Source organism: Bufo gargarizans, chromosome 7 (genome assembly GCF_014858855.1).
Source record: "Bufo gargarizans isolate SCDJY-AF-19 chromosome 7, ASM1485885v1, whole genome shotgun sequence".
NCBI lineage: Eukaryota > Metazoa > Chordata > Amphibia > Anura > Bufonidae > Bufo > Bufo gargarizans.
This window is the reverse complement of record NC_058086.1, coordinates 115,046,730-115,073,907: the sequence shown is the minus strand read 5'-3', so window position 1 is coordinate 115,073,907 and position 27,178 is coordinate 115,046,730. Positions and strand designations below refer to the sequence as shown.

General features: G+C 39.4%; 1 protein-coding gene across 1 annotated transcript in view; it reads left to right on the top strand.

The window, feature by feature from the left end:
- Positions 1-27,178, top strand: part of HMCN1 (hemicentin 1) — a 655,003-nt gene that overhangs the window by 343,498 nt on the left and 284,327 nt on the right. The window contains 11 exon segments of the mRNA XM_044300627.1: positions 1,509-1,712; positions 2,242-2,355; positions 6,127-6,314; positions 7,789-7,885; positions 8,145-8,306; positions 11,466-11,579; positions 11,743-11,945; positions 12,067-12,148; positions 12,250-12,381; positions 26,538-26,687; positions 26,765-26,924. Coding sequence (XP_044156562.1) covers positions 1,509-1,712; positions 2,242-2,355; positions 6,127-6,314; positions 7,789-7,885; positions 8,145-8,306; positions 11,466-11,579; positions 11,743-11,945; positions 12,067-12,148; positions 12,250-12,381; positions 26,538-26,687; positions 26,765-26,924 — 1,606 coding nt within the window.

Genomic DNA, 27,178 nt, shown 5'->3' with positions numbered 1-27,178 from the left:
TTGCGCACAGTTCTTTAAATTTACAGTAGCTGAAACAATATTTCAAATTCTTTAAAGGGGTTGTCCGGGTTCAGAGTTGAACCCGGACATATTCTCATTTTCACCCAGGCAGCCCCCAGCTCTCCTTTGCCCTGCACTAAATCGCACAGGACAAAGGCATTTTCTGGAGTTCTGGTGATGAATCGGGCTCTCCATAGGGCTGCCAGGTGGAGGCCTCCGCCCAGCAGTGAGCCCAGTGATGTAACCGGCACTGATGGGCGGGATTTAGTACTTCTCTAGCCTGTAAAATGGCTAGGGCAGTGCTAAAGCCCGCCCATCAGACCCAGTGACGTTGCCGAACACACTGCTAGGCGGAAGCCTCCGCCCGGCAGTGTGTTATTATAAATAAAAGAGCCCTTGTCCTGCGATCCAGCTAACATCAGGGGGGCTGCCTGGGTGAAATATGGGTATGTCCGGGTTCAGCTCTGAACACGGACAACCCCTCTAAATGGAAGTAAATTTATAGTCATTGATCAATTATGCAATTAAATTGTTAATTTTTTTTGTTATAATAAAATGTTATGAATGCTCTTTCCAGCTGCATTGTATTATTTAAATGTGATATATAGAAAGGCTGAGCACTCTCCCAATGGACCACACAGAAACTATTCAAAGATTATTTGAATTTATTACACCAATATATAGATCTAAAAATCAACAAAATTACAATAAAACTATGATGAAAATAAAATATTCTATAAAAATACACTATGAATGTGATAAAAGGGTTATACAGATTCAGAGCATAATGAATCAAATGGCTTACAAAAGCATAATATATCTAGCTTTGGTGAAGTATGTCCTGGATATGCAGAAAAACGATGATAATTTGCAGATAATTCGATGTATAAATATTCGACAGTCAGAGAATATATGATGATATTTTCGGATATATTTTCGAATATATATTTGCATAAATGTCCAGACTGGAATAGATTATGTGCTTGCGATAATTAGTCAATATCCCCTGTGTGGCAATTTAAAGGAAACACTTACTCTTGCAGACAGCCGTCTGATTATCGCACACGGTGGCGTCCCACGTGGCTAATGGAGTTGAATTTCGGCGGTGTCTGTTACTTGCAGTACAGCAGGAGTAGTGTGAGCGATCTAGTCCTCCGTGTAGAGATTCTTTGTGAAAGAAGTTGAAATTGTAGCTCTACTTCATGGGACTAAATGTTCGCTTTATGCCATAAAGTTCCTCAGGGTGAAAGGAATTGATTCAAATTATTAACATCGGGACGTCCATCAGCTGATATGCGGGTCTTTTGAAACCAGACGCGTTTCGGGGTCTTTTCCTAGCCCCTTCCTCAGTGGTAGCCCGCAAAGGGAAAAGAACCCCTTTTTATACCCAAAATCCTTCATAATTCGACAGTTTTTTGTATTATTTAAAGACCTTGGTTGAAATGTACGAGTTTAGACATATTACAGGGAAAAAATAAGCAATTTTACTGGGTATTTTTATTTCTTAGTACCACCAACGTTTTCAAAGTTATCTGGAATTCTTCTAAATGCTGACATCAGTATGATATCAAACAATGGAGACAACAAAGATGTTATTATCAACAACCCCTTGTCTTTGTATTGTGAAACGAATGCGGTGCCTCCACCCACAATCAGATGGTATAAGGATGGCAACGTTCTTACCTCAAATGATAAGGTGTTCATATTACCAGGTACAGTATGTTGCATTACCATCATCTTATGTGTATAGTGTCTATAAAAAGATACATTGCCAACTGTTTGTACCACATGTTGAGCAAGGTGGGTAAACTAAACTTGTAATTGTGTATTGTAGGTACTGTACATGCACAAGGATTCTACTAAGGATGATACATTCTTCTCATTGTTCAGCTTAGCCCCATCTTTACTGTTATTTTTGAGGTTGCAGCTAAAAATACAATGTACAATGAACCAGATTAAAATTAAACATGTTTTTATAACTTGGACACAGACCTCTCATCCAGTTAAGCCAGTAGTCTCTGCTCTGTACTGATGAGGGGCAATCACCCCGAAACAGCTGTCTGCAGATGATGTGCTGGCTTATTTAATATCAAAGTCATGTCTCAAGGCTTATTTTAAGAGCTGAACATTGACTTATAGGATAGCTGCCTTACATCTGGTGGCATTAGAGGCAGAGCTTGTTAAGAGCTTATTTGCATCCCTTCCCTCCTTTTATAATTTTGTAAACCCTCATCTTGTCAGGGGGACACAGTTTACAGATTGCAAGGACAAATCTGGAGGATGCTGGATTATATACTTGTGTTGCTGTAAATGAGGCAGGAGAAGACTCCCTACATTATAATATACGGGTACTTTGTAAGTATTACAATATCATGCAAGTATTACAATATTCTGGTACTTTGTAAGTAATCTACACACCAGTAATACAATTCCAGTGTTTAACTGTCTACATTTCCCAAATACATACTATGCATTCAGAAAGTCTTCAGACCCTTTTTCTATTTATGTTTCAGCCTTGTACTAAAATAAATGTTTTCCACCATCTTTCTGCACTCAATACAGTAAAAACGAGAAAGTAAAGACAAAATGTTCGAAATATTTTCATATTTTATTAATAAGGAAAAAACTATCATATTTCATTGACATAAGTATTTAGACCCTTTACTAAGTACTTAATTGAAGCACCTTTGGCAGAGATTACAGCCTCCAATCTTCTTGGGGATGATGCCACAAGGTTTGCACACCTACATTTGCGGATTTTCTGCCATTCTTCTCTGCAGATCCTCTTAAGCTCTGTCAGGTTGGATGGGGACCATCGGTGGAGAACCATTTAAAGATCTCTCCAGAGATTTTCAATTAGGTTAAAGTAAGGGCTGTGGCTGAGCCACTCAAGGATATTTAAAGAGTTGTCCCTACACCACTCCTTTGGCCCAGTCTGAGGTCCAGAGCAGACTGGATTAGGTTTTTTATTAAGAATAGCTCCGTTCTTTGCTCAATTCAGCTTTCCTTTAACTCTGACCAGTCTCACTGTCCCAGTCTTAAAAACGTCCCCACAGCATGATGCTGCCACCACCATGCTGCAGTGTAGGGATGGTATTGGGCAGTGACTGGTTTCCTCCAAAAAGGTCAATACTAGTTTGATCAGACCAGAGATCATTGTTTCTCACAGTTTCAGAGACCTCTAGGTGTTTTGTTTTGTTTTTTGCAAACTTTCATGTATCTTTTCCTGAGGAAAGGCTTCTTTCCGACTTTTTTCTTCCTTCTGCCATAAGGCCCAGATTGGTGGCGTGCTGCAGTGATGGTCAACATCCTGGAAGTTTTTTCATACCCATCCAGGATCTTTGGAGATCACCCAGAGTGACGATTGGGTTGTTGTTCATCTCTCACCAAGGCCCTTTTACCCTGATTACTTAGTTTGGTGGGATGGGGTAGTCCCAAACTTCTTTCATTTAAGAATTTTGGAGGCCACTGAGATCTTGGGAGATTTTAGTACAGCAGAAATTTTTGTATCTTTCTCTAGTCTGTGCCTTATCACATTCCTGTCTCTGGGCTATACAGTCATTTTTTTCCTCCTCATAGCTTGAATTTTGCCCTGATACTCATTGCCAGGTGTAAAACCTTATATAAAAAGGGGTGTTTTTTCCAGATCATGTCCAACTGAATTTACCACAGATGGATTTCAATCAAGGTGTAGAAACATCTCAAAGATGACCAAGAGTAATGAGAGTATTCCAGAGCTAAATTTCAATAGCAAATGGTCTGAATACTTATGTCCATGCAAAGTGTTAGTTTTTCCTTTTTAATAAATTTGCAAACCTTTCTAAAATTCTGTTTTCCTGTTTTATTAAGGGGGATTAAGTGCAGAATGATTTAGGAAAACTAGTTTTTTTTTATTTAAGTACAAGGCTGCAACATAACTGCTGTAAATTTTAAAGGGTCTAAGTCAGGCATCTCAAACTGCGGCCCTCCAGCTGTTGCAAAACTACAACTCCTAGCATGCCCGGACAGCCTACAGGTATCAGCCTACAGCAGGGCATTGTGGGAGTTGTAGTTTTACAACAGCTGGAGGGCCGCAGTTTGAGATGCCTGGTCTAAGTACTTTTTGAATGCATTGTATATGCATATACTGTATAAGGGCTCATTCAGACGACTCTGCCGTGTTTTGTAGTCCAAAAATAGTGGAGCCGGAAAACTCGGAAGCCGTCTGTGTGTGTTCTGCAATTTGCGGAACGGAACTGGCGGCCCATTATAGAAATGACTATTCTTGGCTGAAAAACAGACAAGAATAGGACATGTTCTCTCTTTTTTGCAGGGCCACGGAATGAAGCTTTGGATGAGGACAGCACAAGGAGTGCTGTCCGCAAACTTTTGCGGCCCCGTTGAAATGAATGGGTCCGCACCCATTCCACAAAATTGCAGAATGGATGCGGACCTATTCATATGGTCGTGTAAATAAGCCCTTAGTGTTATTAAGAAGATGAAACATTGACATACTTTCAGGGTATTTGCAGGATATTATGTAAAATATCTATTCTGCGCTATTATTATTATTCTCTTTTTATAATTCATACTTAAAGGATAACTGTCACACTTAGACCCTAATTTCAATTTTCATATATGTAGTTACTAATAACATCATATTCCAGAATCAGTTACTATTAGACTGACTTACCCCATATTTAATAAGATTCAGCCCTTACCAACTAGTCTGCATAAAACTGCAATTTCACTATTTAGTTAAGATGGCCGCCACTGCCCTCACCCTGAGGCTAATCCCGCCTGCCCTCACTAGCCAGTAACAATAGCCCCCCAAAAGTGTCAGTAACCAGAGCTCTCCCCCTAAAGGGTTAATCTCCTGCAGCACAAAGGGGTCCTCTTACCACATGTTGCTTTCATTTATACACTGAGCAGATGGCAGATCTCCATTCCCTGTTGTGCGCTGCTTCAGCTCTGCATTGTCCAGCTCTGCTGAGTGAGGGAGTGTCTGCCAAGTGCAGGGACAGGGAGAAGTGCACACAGCCCAGGCACTGTTATCAGCTGCTGGGGAGGACCTGGCTTTAATCATTTACTTACAGTCCCTGGCTGTCAGTAATGTGACTTTGCAGGCTGCCTGCTTCTGCGTCCTCCATCCTTCAACCCAGAGGACAGACCTGCAAAGCAACCTGATTTTAAGCACAGGTAAAAGAAGGCAGTACAGGGAACAAAAATGTGGAATTAAGGGGTAATTGAATACACAGTGAAAAGTTGAAATAGGGCCACCAAGGAGATATTAATCACCACAATCCAATACTCAAAGAAAAAAAAAAAATGACAGTTATACTTTAATTCTAAACAAAGCCCATGAATATTCATTCTGCAGATTTTACCACAAATCCATGCCAAATGCACAATACAGTCATATGTATTACATGCCTTTCCTTATCTTTCCTCTTTTCTCATATTCTAATATGTAGCACAAGATAACAGCTTTAAAAAAAAAAACTTGTTTCTCGATACTCTGCTTTGAGAAGATCTGTGTCTATGTGTAACCTCCCTGTGGCTGTCAGGGGTTTTGCTAGCATGTCACAATATTGTATTGAATTTGTTTCATGAGAAACTGGAGTTCTTGACAAAGAGACTGAAGTTGTTTCGAAAGCTTTCAATGTAACATCATTGCTTCTATTTTTGTTGGCAATTAAAAGGCATCAGACCTCCACCTCTTATTTTGATTTTCTTAATGAGAGCACTAAACTAGTAACCATATGCGAGCAACGGTAAGAGTGAACCCATCTGTTTTTGTGACCAAATTGCAATATTTGCATTGCATCGGGTGAAATGTGCAACACATTCTCAGCATATGGGCTATAATGTGGATTTGCAATTCTGCTGCATCTCTTAAAATGCGTTTTGTAAAAGCATTATTCATTCACATGGTACTGAGATTTGTTCAAGATTTCAGAAAATCAGAATCAAATCTGCAGTAGTTGAACTTATCCATTATGATTTTGAGTTTTTTAAGCACTAGGGCTTGCTTTCTCTTGTTCAGTAACACCAGGAACATTGATTTAATGAAAACTAATTTTTTTTGCATTGTGACTTTAAATTAGATACATATATAGAGTCTATAACATCATCATTCCTGTTTAGTACCTCCGACTTTCGAAGGTATCAGTGAAAATTTGTCAGAGGAAATTACATCTTTAGAAAATCAGACAGTATTACTGAATTGTACCGTGAAGGGTCATCCTGCTCCAACAATCACCTGGCAGAAAGATGGGCAAGTAATTGAGGAAGGAGGCCACTATGAGATTTTATCTGCTGGAAGATACCTGCAGGTTTGTAAGATTTTATATATAGTATGTCTGACAAATACACGAATATACAAGCCCTTGGCAGGGCCCTTGAATTGATACCGTATGTTCATGTGCAAACAGTAATCACTGTCCTATACCACATGTTCAGTCATTTAATTAGCTTATGCCACATTTCACAATATCAATGGTGGTTACTGTTCTTACTGAATAAATTGTATACTAAATTGAAAAATGTCACACTAAAAGGCAAAATGTAGATAATGTGGATAATGTGTAACACATGTAGATAATGTGAAAGGTATTCACAGGTAAGCATTTTTAGCAGTGGGTATAGTAGGCTTTTTTGTTCTATTGTTAAATATGTAGAAAAATACTTAGCCAGCTCGCCCCTTGCTTGTGGAACACTCTACTCATGCTCAGACTTCCTGGAGCAGATCAAACTGAATCAGGTTCTTCTTTATTGCAAATATAAAACTACTATGTAGCGTGGTCGACATATCCTTTCCTTTGCGTTTCTAACACAAAGGTTCTTAATCTTGGCCTACCATGCTTCATATCACAAACCATTTTAAACAAACCACTAGTCACGTGATCAATTCACTGGCATCTCTAGCACAGTTCCAACTCCTTAGACAAAAGGAGCATCATCTAAGTTAATAGCAGCAAATCAAATGCAACCTTTGATTCAGAACTTCAGGGGACCTTATATTCAACATAATGGGCAGCACAGTGGCTCGGTGGTTATAGGTTTGAATCCCACCAAGGACAACATCTTCATGGAGTTTGTATGTTCTCCCTGGGTTTTCATGGGTTTGCTCCAGGTCCTCCGGTTTCCTCCCACACTCCCAAGACAGACTGATAGAGAACATATATTGTGAGCCCAACTGGAGACAGAGAGTGATGGTAATGTCTGTAAAGTGCTGCAGAATATGTCAGCGCTATATTAGTGCGTGAATAAATAGATACCCACCATGTCTCCCTGTTGATTTTTTTTTTGTGCAGTATCCTTCCCTAATCCATCTATATACATGTTCTATACCTTGAAAAATGAAAATGTAGAAAACATTGGCTTGTGTCCTTTCCTAAAATATCTAGATAGCGTAGAAACATTTACTTTTTCATTGAGGGACTTTTTGGGCGTATATTATCTTTTAGAGTGGTAGTGTGGCCCACATACTGCACTTTAGTCGCACAGCTCACTAGATAAATCACATTAGTAGTATTGCAATTAATATGATTTCATTTTAAAAACTTGACATGTAACATGATTCAAAGTTATTAGTAAAGTTGACAAAGGGACAGACCTTACATTTTCTAGGCCCCATTTTTAAGACCTTGTATTAGATATGTTTTTTTAAATGCTATTTTTATTTATTTATTATTTCTTCTGCTTTTTTGGCTAAAATATAACATTATTATCATGTTGAAAGTCCATATAGAATATGAAAGTTAGATTCCACATGTCAACTGATACTTTCTCCTTCTGTTATTTTAGATAAAACATGCACAATTAACGGACTCTGGTCGATATGTGTGCATTGTTGAGAATGTGGCAGGAAATGCCGAGAAAATGTTTAATCTGAATATTAATGGTAAAACATTTATTACATTTTAAAATAAGCAAAATTCAATATTAGTCAACTTTCTGTACAAAGCAGTTACAGGGATTTCTGAAATTAGAAATTTTTATTTTATTTTTTTTAACCATAAAAGCAGCTACCGTTGGTTGTGCCAGAAATAAATTAGATAAAGCTATAGTATCAGACATAACCCATGAACTATTATGGTGTGTAAGAAGTTAAGAAATAAGTTGTAGTGTTAGAATTTGATTCTGTTGTGTTCCCATTGCAGTTCCTCCAAGAATTTTAGGTAGCATTTATGAAAACATCACTGTTGTAGAAGATAATTTCATTTCTCTGACATGTGAGGTAACTGGATATCCCTTACCTTTAATAAGTTGGGTGAAGGAAGGAATTGTCCTTAGACCAGGCAAGCACGTTTTTATTGTGCCAGGTAAGACTGATTTATATTACATAAATGTTTTATTGAATTGACCAGTGGCTAATATTAAAAATGTGGTTTTTTTTCAATCCTTAGAGAATAATTAAGTAGTTAGTGAAATAATGCTTGAGGTCTGGTCTTAAGTAGAGATGTCCTGAACTATTCGCCGGCGAACTGTTCCCGGCGATTATCGCATGTTCGCGTTCACCGCGGCGGGTGAACATATGCGATGTTCGGTCCCCCTCCTATACGTCATCATTGAGCAAACTCCAGCCAATCAGCATACCCTCCCTCCAAGACCCTCCCACCGCCTATCAAAAAGCAAGGACAGCATCCAATGCAATTAATACAGGTTATATTAATCGCATTGCGATTACAACTTAGAGCTGGGTTCCTAATGGTTCTATTGATAGAATATAATGAAGATTGAGAATATAGTGCTATATTCGTTGTCAATTCTACCAATACAACCATTAGGAACTCAGATCTAAGTTGTAGTCGCAATGCAAATAATGCAGGTTATATTAATCGCATTGCGAATTCAACTTAGAGCTAAGTTCCTAATGGTTGTATTTCTAGAATTGACGAATATAACGAATATAGCACTATATTCTCAATCTTCGTTATATACTAGCAATGCAACCATTAGGAACCCAGGAGCTCTAAGTTGTATTCGCAATGCGATTAATGTAACCTGCATTAATCGCATTGCGATTACAACTTAGATTGAATATAGCACTATATTCTCAATCTTCGTTATATTCTAGCAATACAACCATTAGGAACCCAGCAGCTCTAAGTTGAATTCACGTACGAATGAAACTTAAAGTTGTATTAACGAAGTTAACGAATATGGAATATAGCAGTGCTAAGTTGAAATCGCAATGTGATTAATTCAAGTTCTATAAATCGCATTGCGATTTCAACTTAGAACTTCTGCCGACTTCCGTGCTCATGGAGTGTCCCCATCACCATGGGAATGACTCCATGCTAGAATGTACTGTCGGATTTGAGAAAGTTGAAATCGCAATGCGATTAATTCATGTTCTATAAATCGCATTGCGATTTCAACTTACCACACTCTGCGTCAACTACGTAATTTTCCATGGGAGTTTTGCCATGGATCCCTCTCCGGCATGCCACAGTCCAGGTGTTAGTCCCCTTGAAACAACGTTTCCATCACTATTGTGGCCACAAAGAGTCCCTGTGGGTTTTCAAATTCGCCTCCCTATTGAAGTCTATTGCGGTTCGCCCGGTTCGCCCGTTCGCGAACATTTGTGGAAATTTGCGTTCGCCGTTCGCGAATGGAAAATTTTATGATCGCGACATCTCTAGTCTTAAGTGCCATCACCACCCGAGTTGCGCACTTTCCCCTGTAACAGCAAGAGATACAAAACCTGTACCCACATCTTATCAACAGACACTGATGCCAAAATTATGGCATCTATATTAGGGAAACTATGCAGAATCTACGATCAAGGATGAAATTACACAGTAAAGGAGAATTTCGATACACCTGTGGGGAAACACTTTTTTGGACCATACTAAAGTACCATGGACTTATTTCTTAATACTGAAAATAAATATTAAGACCAGCTGGGAGATAACAATCTGGGAATTCAAACATTTAACATTCCAGTCATTGAAAAGAGGAGTCACTTTCTCCCCCTCCCCATTAGATTGACTCCAGGACTCTTAGATTAATTCCTAATGCAGCATTTACATGCAGTGATCGAGAACAGAATTGTCATGAAGGTGCCTTCCACATGGATAAGAGAGCCCCAGGAATACCATGAAAACATTCCCCAAACCATAATACTGCCCCCACCAGCTTGTGTTCTTCCAGTAATGGTTGCAGGGTGTTTGTTCTCTGATGTTTCTCACCTGACACGCCAATGTCCATCCGTTCAATGAAGCAGAAAGCATGATTCATCAGAGAAGGCAACCCTTTTCCAATCAACTGAGGTCCAAATCTGATATTGCCATGAAGATTAAAGCCTTTTCTGCCAATGCAACTTTGTTAGCAGAGATGCAGTGTAAATCCGTCTACACAGTAGGGATCGTTGAACTTTTGTTTTAGACACATGTCTGGCAGCCTTCTGGCTCATTTTGGCAGTGAGCTGTTCCCCTGTAACTTGTCTGTCTGCCCTCACCTTCTTCATAGTTGACGTTCACCTCTCACATCAATGGCACATGGTGCTCTGAAGTTTTTACACATTGCATATTCACAATTGTAGGGCTTGTCCACACATGATTCACTTTCACCACAGCAGTACGCGAACAGTTGACAAACTGCTTAGTTTCAGAAATACTGTAACTTTGGACCCAAAGCCAATAATCATCCATTTTTGTAAATCTGATAAATTGACACTTTTACTCATGGCAGCAATGAGGGATATCTGCCTACTGCACACGTTATATACCCACCAAGACAGCTCGCAACACGTTTCTGTCTTCCGTCATGAGTTACGCACTCAAGACGTCAAAAGTATATATAAATATTGTGCAAAATTCCATTTATTTCAGTAATGCTATTTAAAAGGGATTGCATTGATGCAGCTTAAAAATTTGAATTTTGTTCTAGGCTCAAAGTGTCACACTCTAGTCAGCTTATTAATCCATACCCACTGAGCAAAGGGTACCTGAGATTGTGACTTTGGGGTTTCATAAGCTGTAAGCCGTAATCATCCAAATTATAACAAATAAAAGCTTGAAATATCTCGCTTTACATGTAATGAGTCTATCTCATATATTAGTTTTACCTTTTAAGTTGCATTACTGAAATAAATGAACTTTGCACGATATTCAAATTTTTCGAGTTGTCACAATGCAGTATTATGCATCAAGTAAGATTGTTTTTCTTCTAGAAATTGTCCCACGTTGGCATTGAACACTTAAAGATGCTGAACTCATTGTAAAATGTATAATGTGCCCCACCTGCCATGTGACATACATAATACTGCTCTTTCATATTAAAAGTTACCATTGGGCTCCAAAAGGTAGCATGGACTCGGTGCCTCTATCTCTACACCTACTGGGGCTACACCCTGGTTACAGACCTAATTTTGAATACAGTTTATTACATGACTTACTACAATATAGCAGAGACCCACGCCAACATATTTGGAAATTATTGACTTCTCTGTAATCAAATCATTATTTTCTCTGTAGGGGGTAGGATTTTACAGATTCATCAAACCAAGTTGGCAGATGCTGGAGAATATATATGTGTTGCTACTAATCAAGCTGGAAAAACCAAGAAAACATTCTCTCTTAATGTGTATGGTAAGTTTTTACAATTTAGTACACTCTTTTGGAAAATACAGTACTGTAGTACAAATGTGTATGGTAAGTTTTTACAATTTAGTACACTCTTTTGGAAAATACAGTACTGTAGTACATATTCATTATTTTATAAAACTGTCTTATATGTACATTATTATTGCAGTGCATCCTACCATTGTCAGTGGCAACAGAGATTTCAGTCCTCAGGTTAACATAGGCATTTCTACCTCTACATTATTGAAATGTATACCAGACGGAATCCCAACACCTGTTATAAACTGGTATAAGAATGGCCAACTGATAACTGATTCCGCTGATGTTAGGATTCTGCAGAAGGGGCAAGTACTGAACATTGACAATGCTCAGGTTAGTCAATTCCCAGGTTCGTCATCAGAATTCCATTAGGTAGCACATTCTAAGTTGAGACAATTTGAGCTTAGCTTGAAAACCAAGTATTTTCAATCATCTTCTTCAATGCTTGTTCCAGGTGTCTGATACAGGAGAATATCAATGTATTGCAACAAATGTTGTTGGTCAAGACAGCAAGACAATTTTCCTGACTGTTCATGGTAAGATCTTTGGTAATATAATCTTTGATGGTAATCCCTGAATATGACATTTTCATAAATCAAAGGATGGAATATAATATATTTGTGAACTTTTTTCCCAGTGCCTCCCGGGATACAAGGACCACCAGTGGAGTATCAAATGGGGACAATTAAAAACCCTGTTACATTTTCCTGTGATGCTTATGGGATTCCAACACCAACATTAATTTGGCTTAAGGATGGAAGTCAAATAAGTTAGTATTTGCCAAAGATATCATGATGTTCATGCAGTAGCTGGCGAACCGTCATGTTAGCAGAAGGTTTTAATAAACTTTGATATATGACTGTCTAAAATGATTGTCATTAATACCAATCCAGAATACAAAATCTCCTTGTTTATTGACTGTAGTATTCTTTTTTCTCATACTTTTTAAATTTTTCCACAAAAAACGGACAGTATATTGTGCAGAAATTTTATGCAATGCAGAACTACCCCACTCCTGTGCAAGCACAAAAAAAAACACCACAGCAGTTTGTCAGAAATATTTAGCACACATGCATAACATTTTAGTCTGGAGTCATGGTTTCTGTAAAGAGCTGATATTTACCTTTGATGTAAAACACTAGTTTCTTATGAAATAAATGAGAGTTTTCTCCTCCTTTTGTTTTAATGATCCCAGACAGCCAGTAAGGAGCATAAATAAATTTAGCCAGCAAATACAACATTTTTATATTTGGAACTGAAATGCCTCCATCAGTTTTCTAGTGTAATTTTTCATATGTGGTGCTTGTTCTTTCAAAATAAAATGTGAAAAGTATTTTAATGGAGGTAAATTATAATATAAAAAGATTTAGGTAGCAATATCATTCTAAAGATGATCATTTTTTAATTGCTTACTCTTCCTAAGTCTATCCTTTGTGTTAAAGATTTGGCTATACTGACCTTTGAACTAATCACGGAGGGTTAAATTTACCATACTCTTATAGAAAGTCTCACTGTCTGAAGAACAGTTAAAAAAAAACAAAAAAAAAAACTTTATTAATAATCTTAATTAAAATGGGCGACTCAATCTTTTTTCTCTTTCATACAGAGACAGGCATTAGGCGGGAGTATATATGCAGCAGATTAACATATATTATCCGCTAATTAACGCTCAGATCCCCACGCACCTTGCATAGAGGATACACAGATGTGCAGGTATATGCACCCTCTTTATTACAGAAATGTCTGGTGCACGGTGGCAATCTCAGTGCTCTACCCGCTAGTTAACAGATATGGTGTCGGCAACCTTCTATATTAATCACTCGTTGCCGCACTTTACTGTTATTACGCATGTGATCAGCCGCACTTCTGCAATACATCCACTGACCCCTCTTGGAGTATTGGGGTCATATGGTGGCTGATCAAACACGTTTAGACCAACCCATCTGTACTGATACTCCAACCATTAGTGTCACACTGAGTATACGGTTTACTGCATGTGGACACCAGCTGATGTAGAGGACCTCTATTTGGTAGGATTCCCCATTTAAACTATCCTGGAATACAGTAACAAAATTTACCACCACCTATGGCTACCTATATTTTATTCTCTAAGCCCACTCAACGCGTTTCTGTGCCCCCTTATTTGTTGGGACACTTCCTCAGGAGCTAGGCTGGGGTCTGAGAGGTGTAGGCTATCTGATCATGGAATCAGCGGTAGACGCTGCACGTGTGGCACTTGGATAGCCGTACGCGGCCACCGGAACCTGCTCCTAAATTAAGGATTCACCCTGTCACAGAGATGCCCGGGGCGCTTTCCATCCGGACCAATCAGAGGGCGTGAGCGTGATCATATTCATAACCACGCCTCCGCTGCATTCACCGGGTCTTGTGGAAGGCGTTCCCTGTCCGCTGATATACAGCGCAGATGGAGAAGGGGGACCATTAGGCGGCTTCATTCGGTGATCAGCTAGGGATACTATGTTTGCTAAAATGGAGGTGAAGCTAAGCCGGGTATATAATAAAGATACACCCCATCCTCATAAATATATTATATACACATCGGCAGGCATTATGTCCTTATGTCTTTCCCGTGTGTCATGACATCAAAGTTGTCTTAAATTCCCTGATTGTAGGATTAGAGAGACTGTGCTAATGACAGCGTTATTGAGGAGGAATTAATGGGGTCATAGTGAGATTGTCATTGATCCCTGGGACATGGGGACAAATAGGGAGAGATGGCGGCTGGAATAAAGCCACATCGCCTGCCATCTCCATGATTCAGATTGAACCAGATTGTCATGATAATACCCCATCATCTGTCCCCATCTCCACTTACAGGTGTTAGATTATTGTCCTCATATCTTGCCCATGTGTAATGACATCATAGTTGTCTTTAATGTACTGATTATGAGGTTACAGAGACTGTGTTGCTAAAGGCATTACTGAGGATACATTGTGGGGTCATGGTGACGTGGGGACACATAAGGAGAGATAGTGGTTAGCATGTAGCCACACCGCCTCTCACCTAAGTGATACTTATTGTAACCTTAATGATAATACCCCATCATCTGTCCCCAGCTTCACAGGCAGGAATTAGACTATTCAATGAAGAACTTCATTTAGTCCCTTCAGTCTTTAAGTATCGAGATGGAAGATCCACTCCAATTCTTTTTGGAGCACTCTCTTGTCTCAATTCCGTGGAAATGCATAACTTCAGTGTTACCAGTATGCATTTCACCAACATGCCGTGCAATTGAGGTATCTCGGTTGTTCGGGACATAATTTAGATGTTCCCCTATTCTGCGTCTTAACTCATGTATTGTTTTGCCGACATACTGTATGCCGCACACACCTGTCATTAAATAAATGACCGCCGTGGTTCTGCATGTGATAAATGATTGAATCTCATATGTTGTCGAAGTGACTGTGCTAGTAAAAGTCCTGCCTGTCTTAATGGAGTTGCATGCAATACAGCCGCTGCACTTATAGGTACCTCTCAGGTTAGAAGTCAACCAGGTTTGGGTAGGTGTGGGTGTGAGGTAGCTGGAAACCAATCTATCTTTGATGTTTCTCCCTCTACAATAGGTTATTGATAGACGGTTGCCCACTAGATCACCCACGTCTGGATCTGTACGTAAAATATCCCAATGACGGTTAAGTATGTTTTTAACTACTTCATGCCCCGCATCAAATGTTCCGATGATCCTCATGACCTCGTCCTCTTTTGTTGTCTCTTTTGGACTAAGGAGGGTTTCTCGGTCACAACACCGGGTATGATGGTAGGCCTTTTTAAGTGTCTCATCGGGGTAGCCATGGGATCTAAACCTCTTTCTCAGGTCATCTGCAGTTTTTGCAGTTTTTTTTTAACTCAAGCGCCTCTGAGCAGTTTCTTCTAGCCCTTAGGTATTGCCCTTTGGGTATACCTCTATGCCCTATGGGTATACCTCTATGCAGCGCTTGCGGATGCCAGCTATGTCATTCCAGTTGTTCGTCGCAGTTGGTTTGCGAAACATCCTGGTTGTTATATGGCCATCTCTCCCTTTTGTGATGTATAGAACCAGAAGGGTGATCTACCACTTTTCCACTGTTGACAAAGAAAATCCCGAGATCATTCACATTCAGCTGTTTGCCAAATCCATCAAAGTCCTGCTCACTCCCTTTCCATAAAATCAGGATGTCATCTATGAATTGTAGCCAAAGTTGTATACATGATGACCACCCTTCGCAGTCTTCACCAAAGGCAATCTCCTCATCAAGATTGATATAATTTAGTCTCTTGAAGATGTCCATCGTGTCATGAACATATGATGGAAGAGACAGTACAAATGGACATAGAATCGTATCTACATATTTGCTGATGTTCTCTGTTAAGCTTACTATCCCTAATACGATGGGTCTACACTTTAATGGATTTTGTCCTTTATGGATCTTAGGTAGCCCATAGAAGCATGCCATTACTGGATAGGAAGGCAGCAAGAAGTAAATTTCTTGCTGATCAATCAAGAATTCCCTTATGGATGCTTTTATAATCTCTGCTAGTTCCTTTCTAAAAAGGGCCTTGGGATTCTCCCTCATTACTTCGTAACAGCCTCACCTACGATATTCTCACACATGTTGATGTATTGAGATTTGTCTAAGATCACAATATTTCCTCCTTTTTCCGAGGGTTTAATTACTATTTACTCGTCCCTTTCCAGAGATAAGAGTCCCGTCAATACCAACTTGGATATAGTGTTATAGCAGGGGACATTATCCTCCAGTTGTCTCAACTCTTCTGTGAATACAGCCAAAAAGGTGTTCAGTGGAGAGGTGTCATTCACAGGGGGGCTCTTTGTGGAGAGCAGATGGAGATCAATGTAAGGGCCTTCACCTAAGCCTCTCTGTCCTTCTACCCACAGCTCAGCTAGCAACTGTACGTCTGACATTTCGTCTGGTGTAACCCCTAGTTCTTGACATTGTCGTGCATCATGTGTATGGAAGAATTTCTTCATTTTGAGCCTACGGATAAAGAGGTTTAAATCCTTCACCCAGTCAAAGGCTTTAAATCTGCTTGTGGGCACGAATGATAAACTCCTTTTTAAAGGGAAGAGTTCCCTCTCTGTGAGGACCCTTTTAGAGATATTAATGATCTGTAGACAGTCTCTATTGTTGTATTTGGAGTGACACATGTTTATTGATTTTTAGTGCCCTGCAACAGGTACTCTGATCCCGGGGGAGTATTCCCTAAAAAACCAACCCTTATTCGGTCGGGTATTTCCTCTGCCTCTCCTGGTATTACCCCAACCACTGTTCCCTCTATAATTGGGTGATGGTTTATTTTTTATTAGGGTCCTGATCTGTCTCCCCCTCTGAAGACTATTGTTCCGTATCTGTTTATATGATTTTAGCTTTACTGCCTCCAAAATCTAGAATATTGCCCTCTTTAAAGTCACGGTTATCCATGATATACTGGGAGTGTTTCTTATCTTTCATATACGCAGTGAACTTTTTAGTAGCCTTTTGCAAGGTATTCTCTTTCTTACTAAAATCATGATTGTTGCTCAACTTTTTGGCCTTCTCTATACTCTTTTAGTTCTTTATCTGCTTTAATCAATTGTTGCTTTTCTTCATCTAGTAACAGTGTCATTAGTCGTAGGGATGAATCAACTGAATCTTTTTATCATTTTTTGAGGAACTCTGATGACCTCAGACGTGTCACTGGCAATAAAGGGATACGCAGCCCTCTTGGTACTATTTTGTCCCGTAGGTATATCTCTAGGGCTTGTACTTCCTACCAAATCCTCACATAGTCTTTGTATACTCTAGTCAGATTCTTAAAAGGCCCTTTGGATCATTGCAATATGAGACAGCACAAGTTGCAATTTGAATTAATAAATGTATTGGTCCAGCTGAACAGTACATCAAAGACAAATCCATTTGGGGTTGACGTGATGACGTAGAGGACGTCGCGCTCTCCGCCTCCCCCCCGGCTCAGCTGTCTCTCTGCCTAGAACATGTTGGCGTCTTTGTACCGAACCCTCCCCCGCACCCTCTCCATGACCGTGGGTTAAGCGCTATCACGCTACAGCGCTACTGCCTCTCATCTACAGCCTACGACGCTACTGCCACCGATTGTTGAGCTCCTGCCGCTTCCTCCTCTCCTACCTTCCGTGCCGTTGTGAAGAGGTCGGTATGTGGAGTTCTTCTGTGGAGTGTGTCTCCGGTCCCCGTTGACCCGCTGCTCCCTTCCTGCTGTCAGTGAGTAACACCTCTGTGTCTCCCTTACTCGATGATTTGTTGGACAAGCTGACAAGCTGAAGAAATATATTTAGGACCGCTGCCGATTCTCCTTGCTTGCTCTCTCCTCACGTTATTGTATATTATCTGGTCCTTCCTTCGTGTTTTCAGCCTTTACCGATTTGCTCCCTCTTCTCTTTGCTGCTGTGGTGATTAACCTCCCTGTGATTGCTGACCCTAACTAACCCTGAGTGGAGATCGATAACTTGTTGGAGGACTCTTCAGGGGGTCTGTATGAAGTTCATGATACAATTAATTCCATTTTTGGGTTTTTGGATTTTGTCCAGTATTTTTTTGATTATTATTTTCCCCTTTTTTTCCTCTATATTGCTGGGACCAATTCTACTGATCCTACTCTGATAGGCTGCTGGTGTTAATATCTTTGGGGAAAAAATAAAATAAAAATGAGGTGCCTAGGATTATAAAAGAAGTGAACTATAGAGTATAAAGCATAAGGTGGAGAAGGGGAAGGAAAAAATAAAAAAAAGGAGGAGAAAGAGTATAAAGAAGAGAGGACAAATAAAACAAAAAAAATAAAAAAAAAGGGAGGAAAGGGGAAAAAAAAGAAGAAAAGAAAATAAGAACAAACAAGAAGGGAGTGGAAAAAAAAAAAAAAAAAAAAAAAAGGGAAAAAAAAGAGAAAGAAGGAGAGCAAAGAAGAAAAGATATATACTTAAAAGGAGAGAAAGAGAAAGAAAGAAAAAAGAGAGAGAAAAAATAAATAAATAAATAAATAAAAAAAAAAAAAAAAAAGCAGGAATAAGACATGGCCCCAAAAGCTAGTAGGCGCTCGACTGATCTTTCAAGTCAGAAACACGGGTCCAAAACTGTTGAACCAACAAAACTGGACCAGTTCTTGAGGACTCCTAGGGTCAATACGAGGGGCGGACAAAAGGAATTTTTCACAAAAAAAAACAATGACTCAGAGATAACTGAGTTAGAAACACAAAAAGTCGCTAGATACCCCGAAGAAGAAGACGGTATAATGGGGGAAGTTATCCCTAATGACAATTCTTCTCCGCTAGAAGAAATACTGCTAGCGGTTAAACAGAACGGGGATTTAATACAGGCGGTCACAACCCAACTTGGGTTTATCCAAGTTGATGTGGGACTAATAAAAGATGATTTGTCAAAAATGCGAGACAGAGTCAATATCCTTGAAAGTTCCGTCACCCTTATACAGAATGAATCCAAAAAAATAAATACGGAAGTCTCCACATTCAAATCAGAATATAATCTCTTGAAGAAAAAGGTAGTGGACCTTGAAGATAGGTCACGAAGATACAATGTGAGAATAATTGGGATTCCAGAGGGTCTTGAAGAGAAAAATCCAATCCAATTTGTACAGAAATTAATTCTTGAGAACTTTGGGAAAGAATCATTTTCTCCTCTTTTTATGATTGAAAGAGCTCATCGGGTCCCAGGGGGAAAACCAATTCCAGGGAGACAACCTCGGACATTCCTTGTTAAGTTATTGACTACAGGGGACAGAGATATCCTCCTGAGAAGAGCGAGGGAATCCTCACCGGTTGTGTATAACGGGATTAGACTGGCCTTTTTTCCCGATTTTTCGAAAGAAATACAAGAAAAGAGACGCACATTTATGATTGTTAAAAAGAGGCTAAGAGAAAGGGATATTAAATATTCTCTCATATTCCCAGCCAAATTGTGGATTGTTTTTAAGGATAAAACCCTTTTTTTTGACACCTCAGAAGAAGCCGCGGACTGGCTTGACCGAAATAATCGATAATTCAATTGGGTTATGATCTGGCGGGAATAATTAGTACTATAAGGGGCTTATACCCCTAAATGCAGTTTTCTTTGCTTCTTAATGGGGGTGGCTGAGTGGGGGGAGTGTGGGAGGGTTGGTCATAGGAAAGAAATCTACTACAATATGTGGTGGATTGCCTGTGGGAGGGGGGTGAGGGGGGGGGGGGGTTGGGTTGTGGTGCGTCAAGGTAGGTGTGGTTTCCCTTCTTTTAGTCTATTATTTTTTTTCTCTTTTCTCTCTTCTCCCTCTCTCCTGTTTCTTCACTTAACCATTGTTGATGACGATGATTAGAATTTTTGCTTGGAATATACGTGGTTTGGGGGAAAGAGGTAAGAGACAAGCGGTTTTTGACTTGACCCAGGCCCATCTACCAGCAATAGTATGCCTGTTAGAGACCCACCTTACTGAGGAGACCACTAGAGTGGTCAACAGGGGATGGGCTGCGCATACGTATCATTCTACCCTCTCCAATTACTCGAGAGGTGTTACGGTGTTGATACATAGACTTATTGACTTCGTTTGTGAGGCATCCTCTGTTGACCAACAGAGGAGATTTATCTTTTTATACTGTAGGTTAGGGGGAAAGTTATGTATTTTGGCCTTTGTCTATATCCCACCGCCATTTTCTTTTTCGGTTCTTAATTCTCTTCTATTATTCATGGATAAATGGCCAGAATGTCCAACATTGATTATTGGCGATTTTAACTGTGTCATCGATCCTTTACGTGACAGGGTTTCTATGAGTGCTGGGAGAGACAGTCCGGTCCAGGGGTCTCCCCTCGCACGGTTTTGCCTGGAGGCTGGATTTGAGGACGCTTGGGAACATCTGGGACAGGGGAAAAGGGTTTTTTCATGTTTTAGCAAAGCAGGTAAATCGTTGTCCAGAATAGATCTTGTATTGATAAATAGTAAACATGTGAAACTGATAAAGCGAATGAAATATGAAACAAGGTCAATATCTGATCATTCTCCGCTATTACTTGAATTATGCTTATCTCAGGAAAGATATACACCAAAACCTCCCTTTAGACTAAACCCTTATTGGCTTTCACTTATAAAGACACATGAAATAATTTGAAATGAAATAGGCCGATTTTGGGATATTAACTATGGCTCAGCAAAAATTCAAGTGGTATGGGATACCTTTAAGGCGTATATGAGGGGATTGATGGTTAGCAATATCACGAACCTTAGAAGGGAATATGGAAAAAAACTGAAAAATCTAGAAAAACATGTAGTGTTGGCGACAGAATCCTTCCACATAAATAAGACGGAGAAGAATAGGGAAAATATGCAAAAAGCCACACAAATATATGCTAAGTTCTTATTGGATAAGGCCCAACAGAACCTTTTTTTTAAAGGGCAAAAATATTTCATAGAGACAGGGCGACCTGGTAAACTCCTTTCCAGAGTAATCTCCAATCAACAACCCAAAAAACATATAGACAAGGTTCGAGTGAGTGATGGTAGAATAGTCACTAGACAGGGCCCGGTGGAGAAGGCCTTTCTTGATTATTTTCTTGATCTGTATAAAGCTGATTCTAGCATTACAGATGATAAGATAGATTTCTATCTAGATAGGATCAACTTTCCAACTATTACTGAGACGCAAAAGAAAGCACTAGAATTGGAGGTCTCAATTCAGGAACTTGAGGGAGCTATTAAACTATGTTCAGCTAACTCCACTCCTGGTTCAGACGGGCTTCCATATGAATTTTATAGTAAATACGGGGACTGTATTTTTCCCAGATTGTTGGAGGTCTTTGCTGAATCAATGGAGGATGGGATGCTACCAGATTCAATGATGGAGGCTACAATAATACTAATTCCAAAAAAAGGCAAGGACCCTTTAGATTTAGAATCTTATAGACCAATTTCACTGCTTAATGCAGATGTAAAGCTTCTCGCGAGGGTCCTTGCTACAAGGCTTTCTAGGGTCATCTCCTCCATTGTCCATCCGGATCAGAGCGGTTTTATTCAAAATAAGGGTACACATCATAATTTACATCGGCTCTTTTCTAATATCCAGGCCCCTGGGGGGACCGCCCGCTCCATCCTGTCATTGGATGCCTCTAAGGCCTTTGACAGGGTGGAGTGGCGTTTCCTCTGGAAGGTTCTTGCTAGGATGGGCTTTGGAGAAAGGTTTATACGTACTCTTAAGCTACTGTATAGATCTCCAAGGGCCAAACTGAGTCTTAATGGAATTTTGAGTAGTAGTATTGATTTAAATAGAGGCACCCGTCAGGATTGCCCATTATCTCCCTTATTATTCGATATGTATATCGAACCCCTTGCGATGGCCATCAGGCAGGATGATCAGGTTAAAAGATTTGGTACGTTAGGAACACAAGACCGTATCTCATTATATGCAGATGATGTTCTGTTTTTTATAGATCATACGGAAACTACTCTCCCTAGGATTATTCAAATGGTTAAAGTATTTGGTCAGGTGTCTGGTCTTCTTATAAACTGGGCTAAGACCAGTCTGCTCCCAATAGACCCCCTGCCACGGAAAGAGGTTCCTGTTACACAGTTGGATATTGTTGATACTTTTCAATACTTGGGTCTGACTATATCGCCTCGGGTCGAAAATTTTGTAGAACTTAATTTGATCCCCATAATGGTAAAGATTAGAGCTAAAATAGGAATCTGGCTGAAACTTCCCCTATCTAGAGCTGATCGAGTTTCACTAGTTAAAATGGTGATACTACCACAATTTCTTTATGTGCTCAGGAATACACCTATTTGGATACAAGACAAACATTTTAAACTTATGGAAAGAATAATTAATGATTTAATATGGGGAAGAAAGCGAGTTCGAATTAAGCTGGAATATTTGTATAAATCAGTGGAGTGCGGGGGTTTAAATCTCCCCTACTTTAAAGGGTATTTTATTGCAGCCCAGTTATTGATGTGCTATGAATCAGAGAACAGCGCACTCCTGGGGAAGTTGGTAACTAGTCACGCTCACAATAATATTTTTACCTTGTTGGAATCTGGGCTATTGAAGAGCTATGAGCGAGGCTATAGAGAGACTATAAAACTACTCCTTAAAGTGTGGGCGACAACTAGGACATGGTTGAAGGTTAAGGGTTCACTTACATTTACGCCTCTTTGGCATAATTTGTATTTACAAAGGTTAGATGAGATTGCAGCCGACACATTTTGGCAGAAGAATAAAATTTTATATATTTCACAGGTAGTTAAAGATAGAGAAATTAAACCCTTTATAGAAATGACACATAATATAAAAAATCTTTCATGGTTTAGGTATTTTCAATTACGATCTGTATTATCAAGTTTGGATGATAAGCGGCTGTTGGATGTAGATAATTTATCTTTTTTGAATGATTGGGTAGGGGGTACACTTTCTAGAATAAAAATTTCAAATATATATAAGTTATTACTTAAGGTACGGTTTAGTGATATACACTCACCAGGACAAAAAGTGTGGGAGGTGGACTGTCCGAATTTACAAATAGAAGGGTGGGAGAATATTTTTGGGAATTTATCTTCATTATCCCAGAACTTCAACCATGTTCTAATACAATTCTATATTTGCCACAGATTATATATTACTCCCTTATGGATGAATAAATGCGGGTTAAGAGACACGTCCAACTGTCCCAAATGTGACACTGTAGGAGCGGACTTTCTCCATATGATATGGACCTGTCCAGAACTTATAAATTACTGGAATAGTATCAATAATTGTATTAGGTATAAATTAAAGATTCAAATTCCTTTTGAACCACAAGTATTTGTTCTTAATGATCTTTCCAAACTAAAAAATCATAAGTATCAAAAGATTTTCCTGAGCAGAATACTGATGTTGGCTAGAGTTTTGATCAGTCGGACCTGGTTTGCCCGATCCACTCCAGACATAAATACATGGATAAATTTAACTGATAAGGTAAAGAACTATGAGAAAATTATATATAAACGGAGGGAAATTGAGGACCAGTGGAGTAAGATATGGGGTGGTTGGAGGATTAATTAGCTGGGGTCAAGTTGTTTCATATATAGGGGTTCTACTTTGACGCACCACAAATTGGGGGGGAGGGAGGGGAGGGTTTTCTAATTGTTATGAAAAGACGAGTTGAATATATTTATATCTATATATACAGTGGAGGAAATAATTATTTGACCCCTCACTGATTTTGTAAGTTTGTCCAATGACAAAGAAATGAAAAGTCTCAGAACAGTATCATTTCAATGGTAGGTTTATTGTAACAGTGGCAGATAGCACATCAAAAGGAAAATCGAAAAAATAACTTTAAATAAAAGATAGCAACTGATTTGCATTTCATTGAGTGAAATAAGTATTTGAACCCTCTAACAAAAAAAGACTTAATACTTGGTGGAAAAACCCTTGTTTGCAAGCACAGAGGTCAAACGTTTCTTGTAATTGATGACCAAGTTTGCACACATTTTAGGAGGAATGTTGGTCCACTCCTCTTTGCAGATCATCTCTAAATCCCTAAGGTTTCGAGGCTGTCTCTGTGCAACTCTGAGCTTGAGCTCCCTCCATAGGTTTTCGATTGGATTAAGGTCCGGAGACTGACTAGGCCACTCCATGACCTTAATGTGCTTCTTCTTGAGCCACTCCTTTGTTGCCTTTGCTGTATGTTTTGGGTCATTGTCGTGCTGGAACACTCATCCACGACCCATTTTCAGTTTCCTGGCAGAGGGAAGGAGGTTGTCGCTCAGGATTTCACGATACATGGCTCCGTCCATTTTCCCGTTTATGCGAATAAGTTGTCCTGTGCCCTTAGCAGAAAAACACCCCCAAAGCAAAATGTTTCCACCCCCATGCTTGACGGTGGGGACGGTGTTTTGGGGGTCATAGGCAGCATTTTTCTTCCTCCAAACACAGCGAGTTGAGTTAATGCCAAAGAGCTCTATTTTGGTCTCATCAGACCACAGCACCTTCTCCCAGTCACTCTCTGAATCATTCAGGTGTTCATTGGCAAACTTCAGACGGGCCTGCACATGTGCCTTCCTGAGCAGGGGGACCTTGCGAGCCCTGCAGGATTTTAATCCATTGCGGTGTAATGTGTTTCCAATGGTTTTCTTGGTGACTGTGGTCCCTGCTAATTTGAGGTCATTAACTAACTCCTCCCGTGTAGTTCTAGGATGCTTTTTCACCTTTCTCAGAACCATTGACACCCCACGAGGTGAGATCTTGCGTGGAGCCCCAGAGCGAGGTCGATTGATGGTCATTTTGTGCTCCTTCCATTTTCGAACAATCGCACCAACAGTTGTCACCTTCTCTCCCAGCTTCTTGCTAATGGTTTTGTAGCCCATTCCAGCCTTGTGCAGGTCTACAATTTTGTCTCTGACATTGGACAGCTCTTTGGTCTTTCCCATGTTGGAGAGTTTGGAGTCTGCTTGATTGATTGATTCTGTGGACAGGTGTCTTTTATACAGGTGACTAGTTAAGACAGGTGTCCTTAATGAGGGTGACTAATTGAGTAGAAGTGTCTAACCACTCTGTGGGAGCCAGAACTCTTAATGGTTGGTAGGGGTTCAAATACTTATTTCACTCAATGAAATGCAAATCAGTTGCTATCTTTTATTTAAAGTTATTTTTTCGATTTTCCTTTTGATGTGCTATCTGCCACTGTTACAATAAACCTACCATTGAAATGATACTGTTCTGAGACTTTTCATTTCTTTGTCATTGGACAAACTTACAAAATCAGTGAGGGGTCAAATAATTATTTCCTCCACTGTAATTAGTTGGGTCACTAAGAATTGAGAGATTGTGAAAAAAATTTATTGTAAATGTTTTGTAGTTTTCCCAATAAAATTTTTGATAAAAAAAAAAACAAAAAAACAAATCGGAAATCTTAAGAAATGAGAGAAACTAGACAGCATCAGTTTTGTATCAGCCTTACAGACCAGGGAGCTGTAAGTTTGAGCATGTGTTTAGTGGACTTTTAAGCAGTCTCCAAATGTATATTTACTGAGGGGCTCTTCTTGAGCTGCACTTTATTTTTTTACTTCCTTTCAGTTATATTAGTGATCAGGCAGATGTTCCCTCCAACCACCACAAAACCAGACTGATTTCAAACTATTCTATCAAACTTTTCAACATTTTCTTTTTATACTATGTGACGTAGAACGTTAAATAAATCAGTACATCTATTAACATGACTCCAAATAATTGTGTATTGGTTTATTGACAATTATTATTTGTTTCTTTTACACTTAAAGGATAACTGTCGTATTATTATTATTTTTTTGAGTATTGGGAAAAAAAAATAAAAAATAAAAAAAAAAAAGGCGATAAATGCATTGCATGCGATATTTCTGGCTTTTTGAATTAGAAACAGAGTTGGACTACAGTCACACATGCACTCAGTCTCAAAAAGGGGTTCCTAATTCAAAAAGCCTGAAATGTTGCATACACTCCATTTATTGTCTTTGATACACTGTTCATACTAACCTTACTAACTCCAGCACAGCCACTATGGTGCCCAAAATTTCCAGTTCCTTGACGCAGGGAAGTGGTGATGTACCGTTCCTCTTCACATGACCACTGCAGCCAATCAATGGCCTCAGTGGTTTTGTATGCGTGAATGGAACATGTCAACTGAGTCCAATGATTGGCTTCAGTGGTTAAGCGACGATGAACGGTACATCATCACTTCTAGTAGACTTGTAGACACTGGACCGACTGCACTGGAGTGGTGACACATATAAAAGTTCAGCTTAATGTATGATTTTATATTATTTCCTGCTCCTAGACTAATTTCAAAATGTTAGAAAACTTTGAGGTAGTAGCATGGGTAAATTCATACCATCATAGTTCCTTTAACCATCTATAAATTGATGTTTCAGTCACAAGTCTTCATTTATTTCTTCTTACCTAGATCCTTCAGACTATTTGGATGTCTACGTTCTTGCTGCTGGGAGCAAATTAAAGATAGATAAAGCTCAGCTCTCCAGCAGGGGAAATTACACATGTATAGCAAGTAACACTGAAGGCACAGCCCAGAAAGACTACATTCTAACTATTCAAGGCAAGTGCTCATAATTCCATTTCACCTAGACATAATTGTAGTCGTAATGTATATAATAACTATGTAAATATTTAAAGTTCCCCCTAGCATCACTGGCTCTGGAATGGCGAATGAGATCAATGCATTACCAGCAGAAGACATCCGGCTGCTATGTGAAGCCAGTGGAATTCCTCGACCCGTCATTTATTGGTTAAAGGATGGGAAACGCATAAACAGCGACCTTCGCCCTGAAATTGTGTAAGAATCTATTTACCTCTTGTTTGTATCCTATGATAGCCACTGGCAATGAACATATGTTAAACCTCTCAATGAAGGAATGTGTCTGATTCCAAAGTAAAAGAACATATAGAAAGGATATGTTGCCAAAGCTTTTTACTTCACTAACAGCATGGCAAAAAACATGTGACTTATACAGAGACCTACACAAAGTGGACCACAAAATAATCTCAAACATCTGACCTGAATAGGGGTCACATATAGAGCACCTCCTT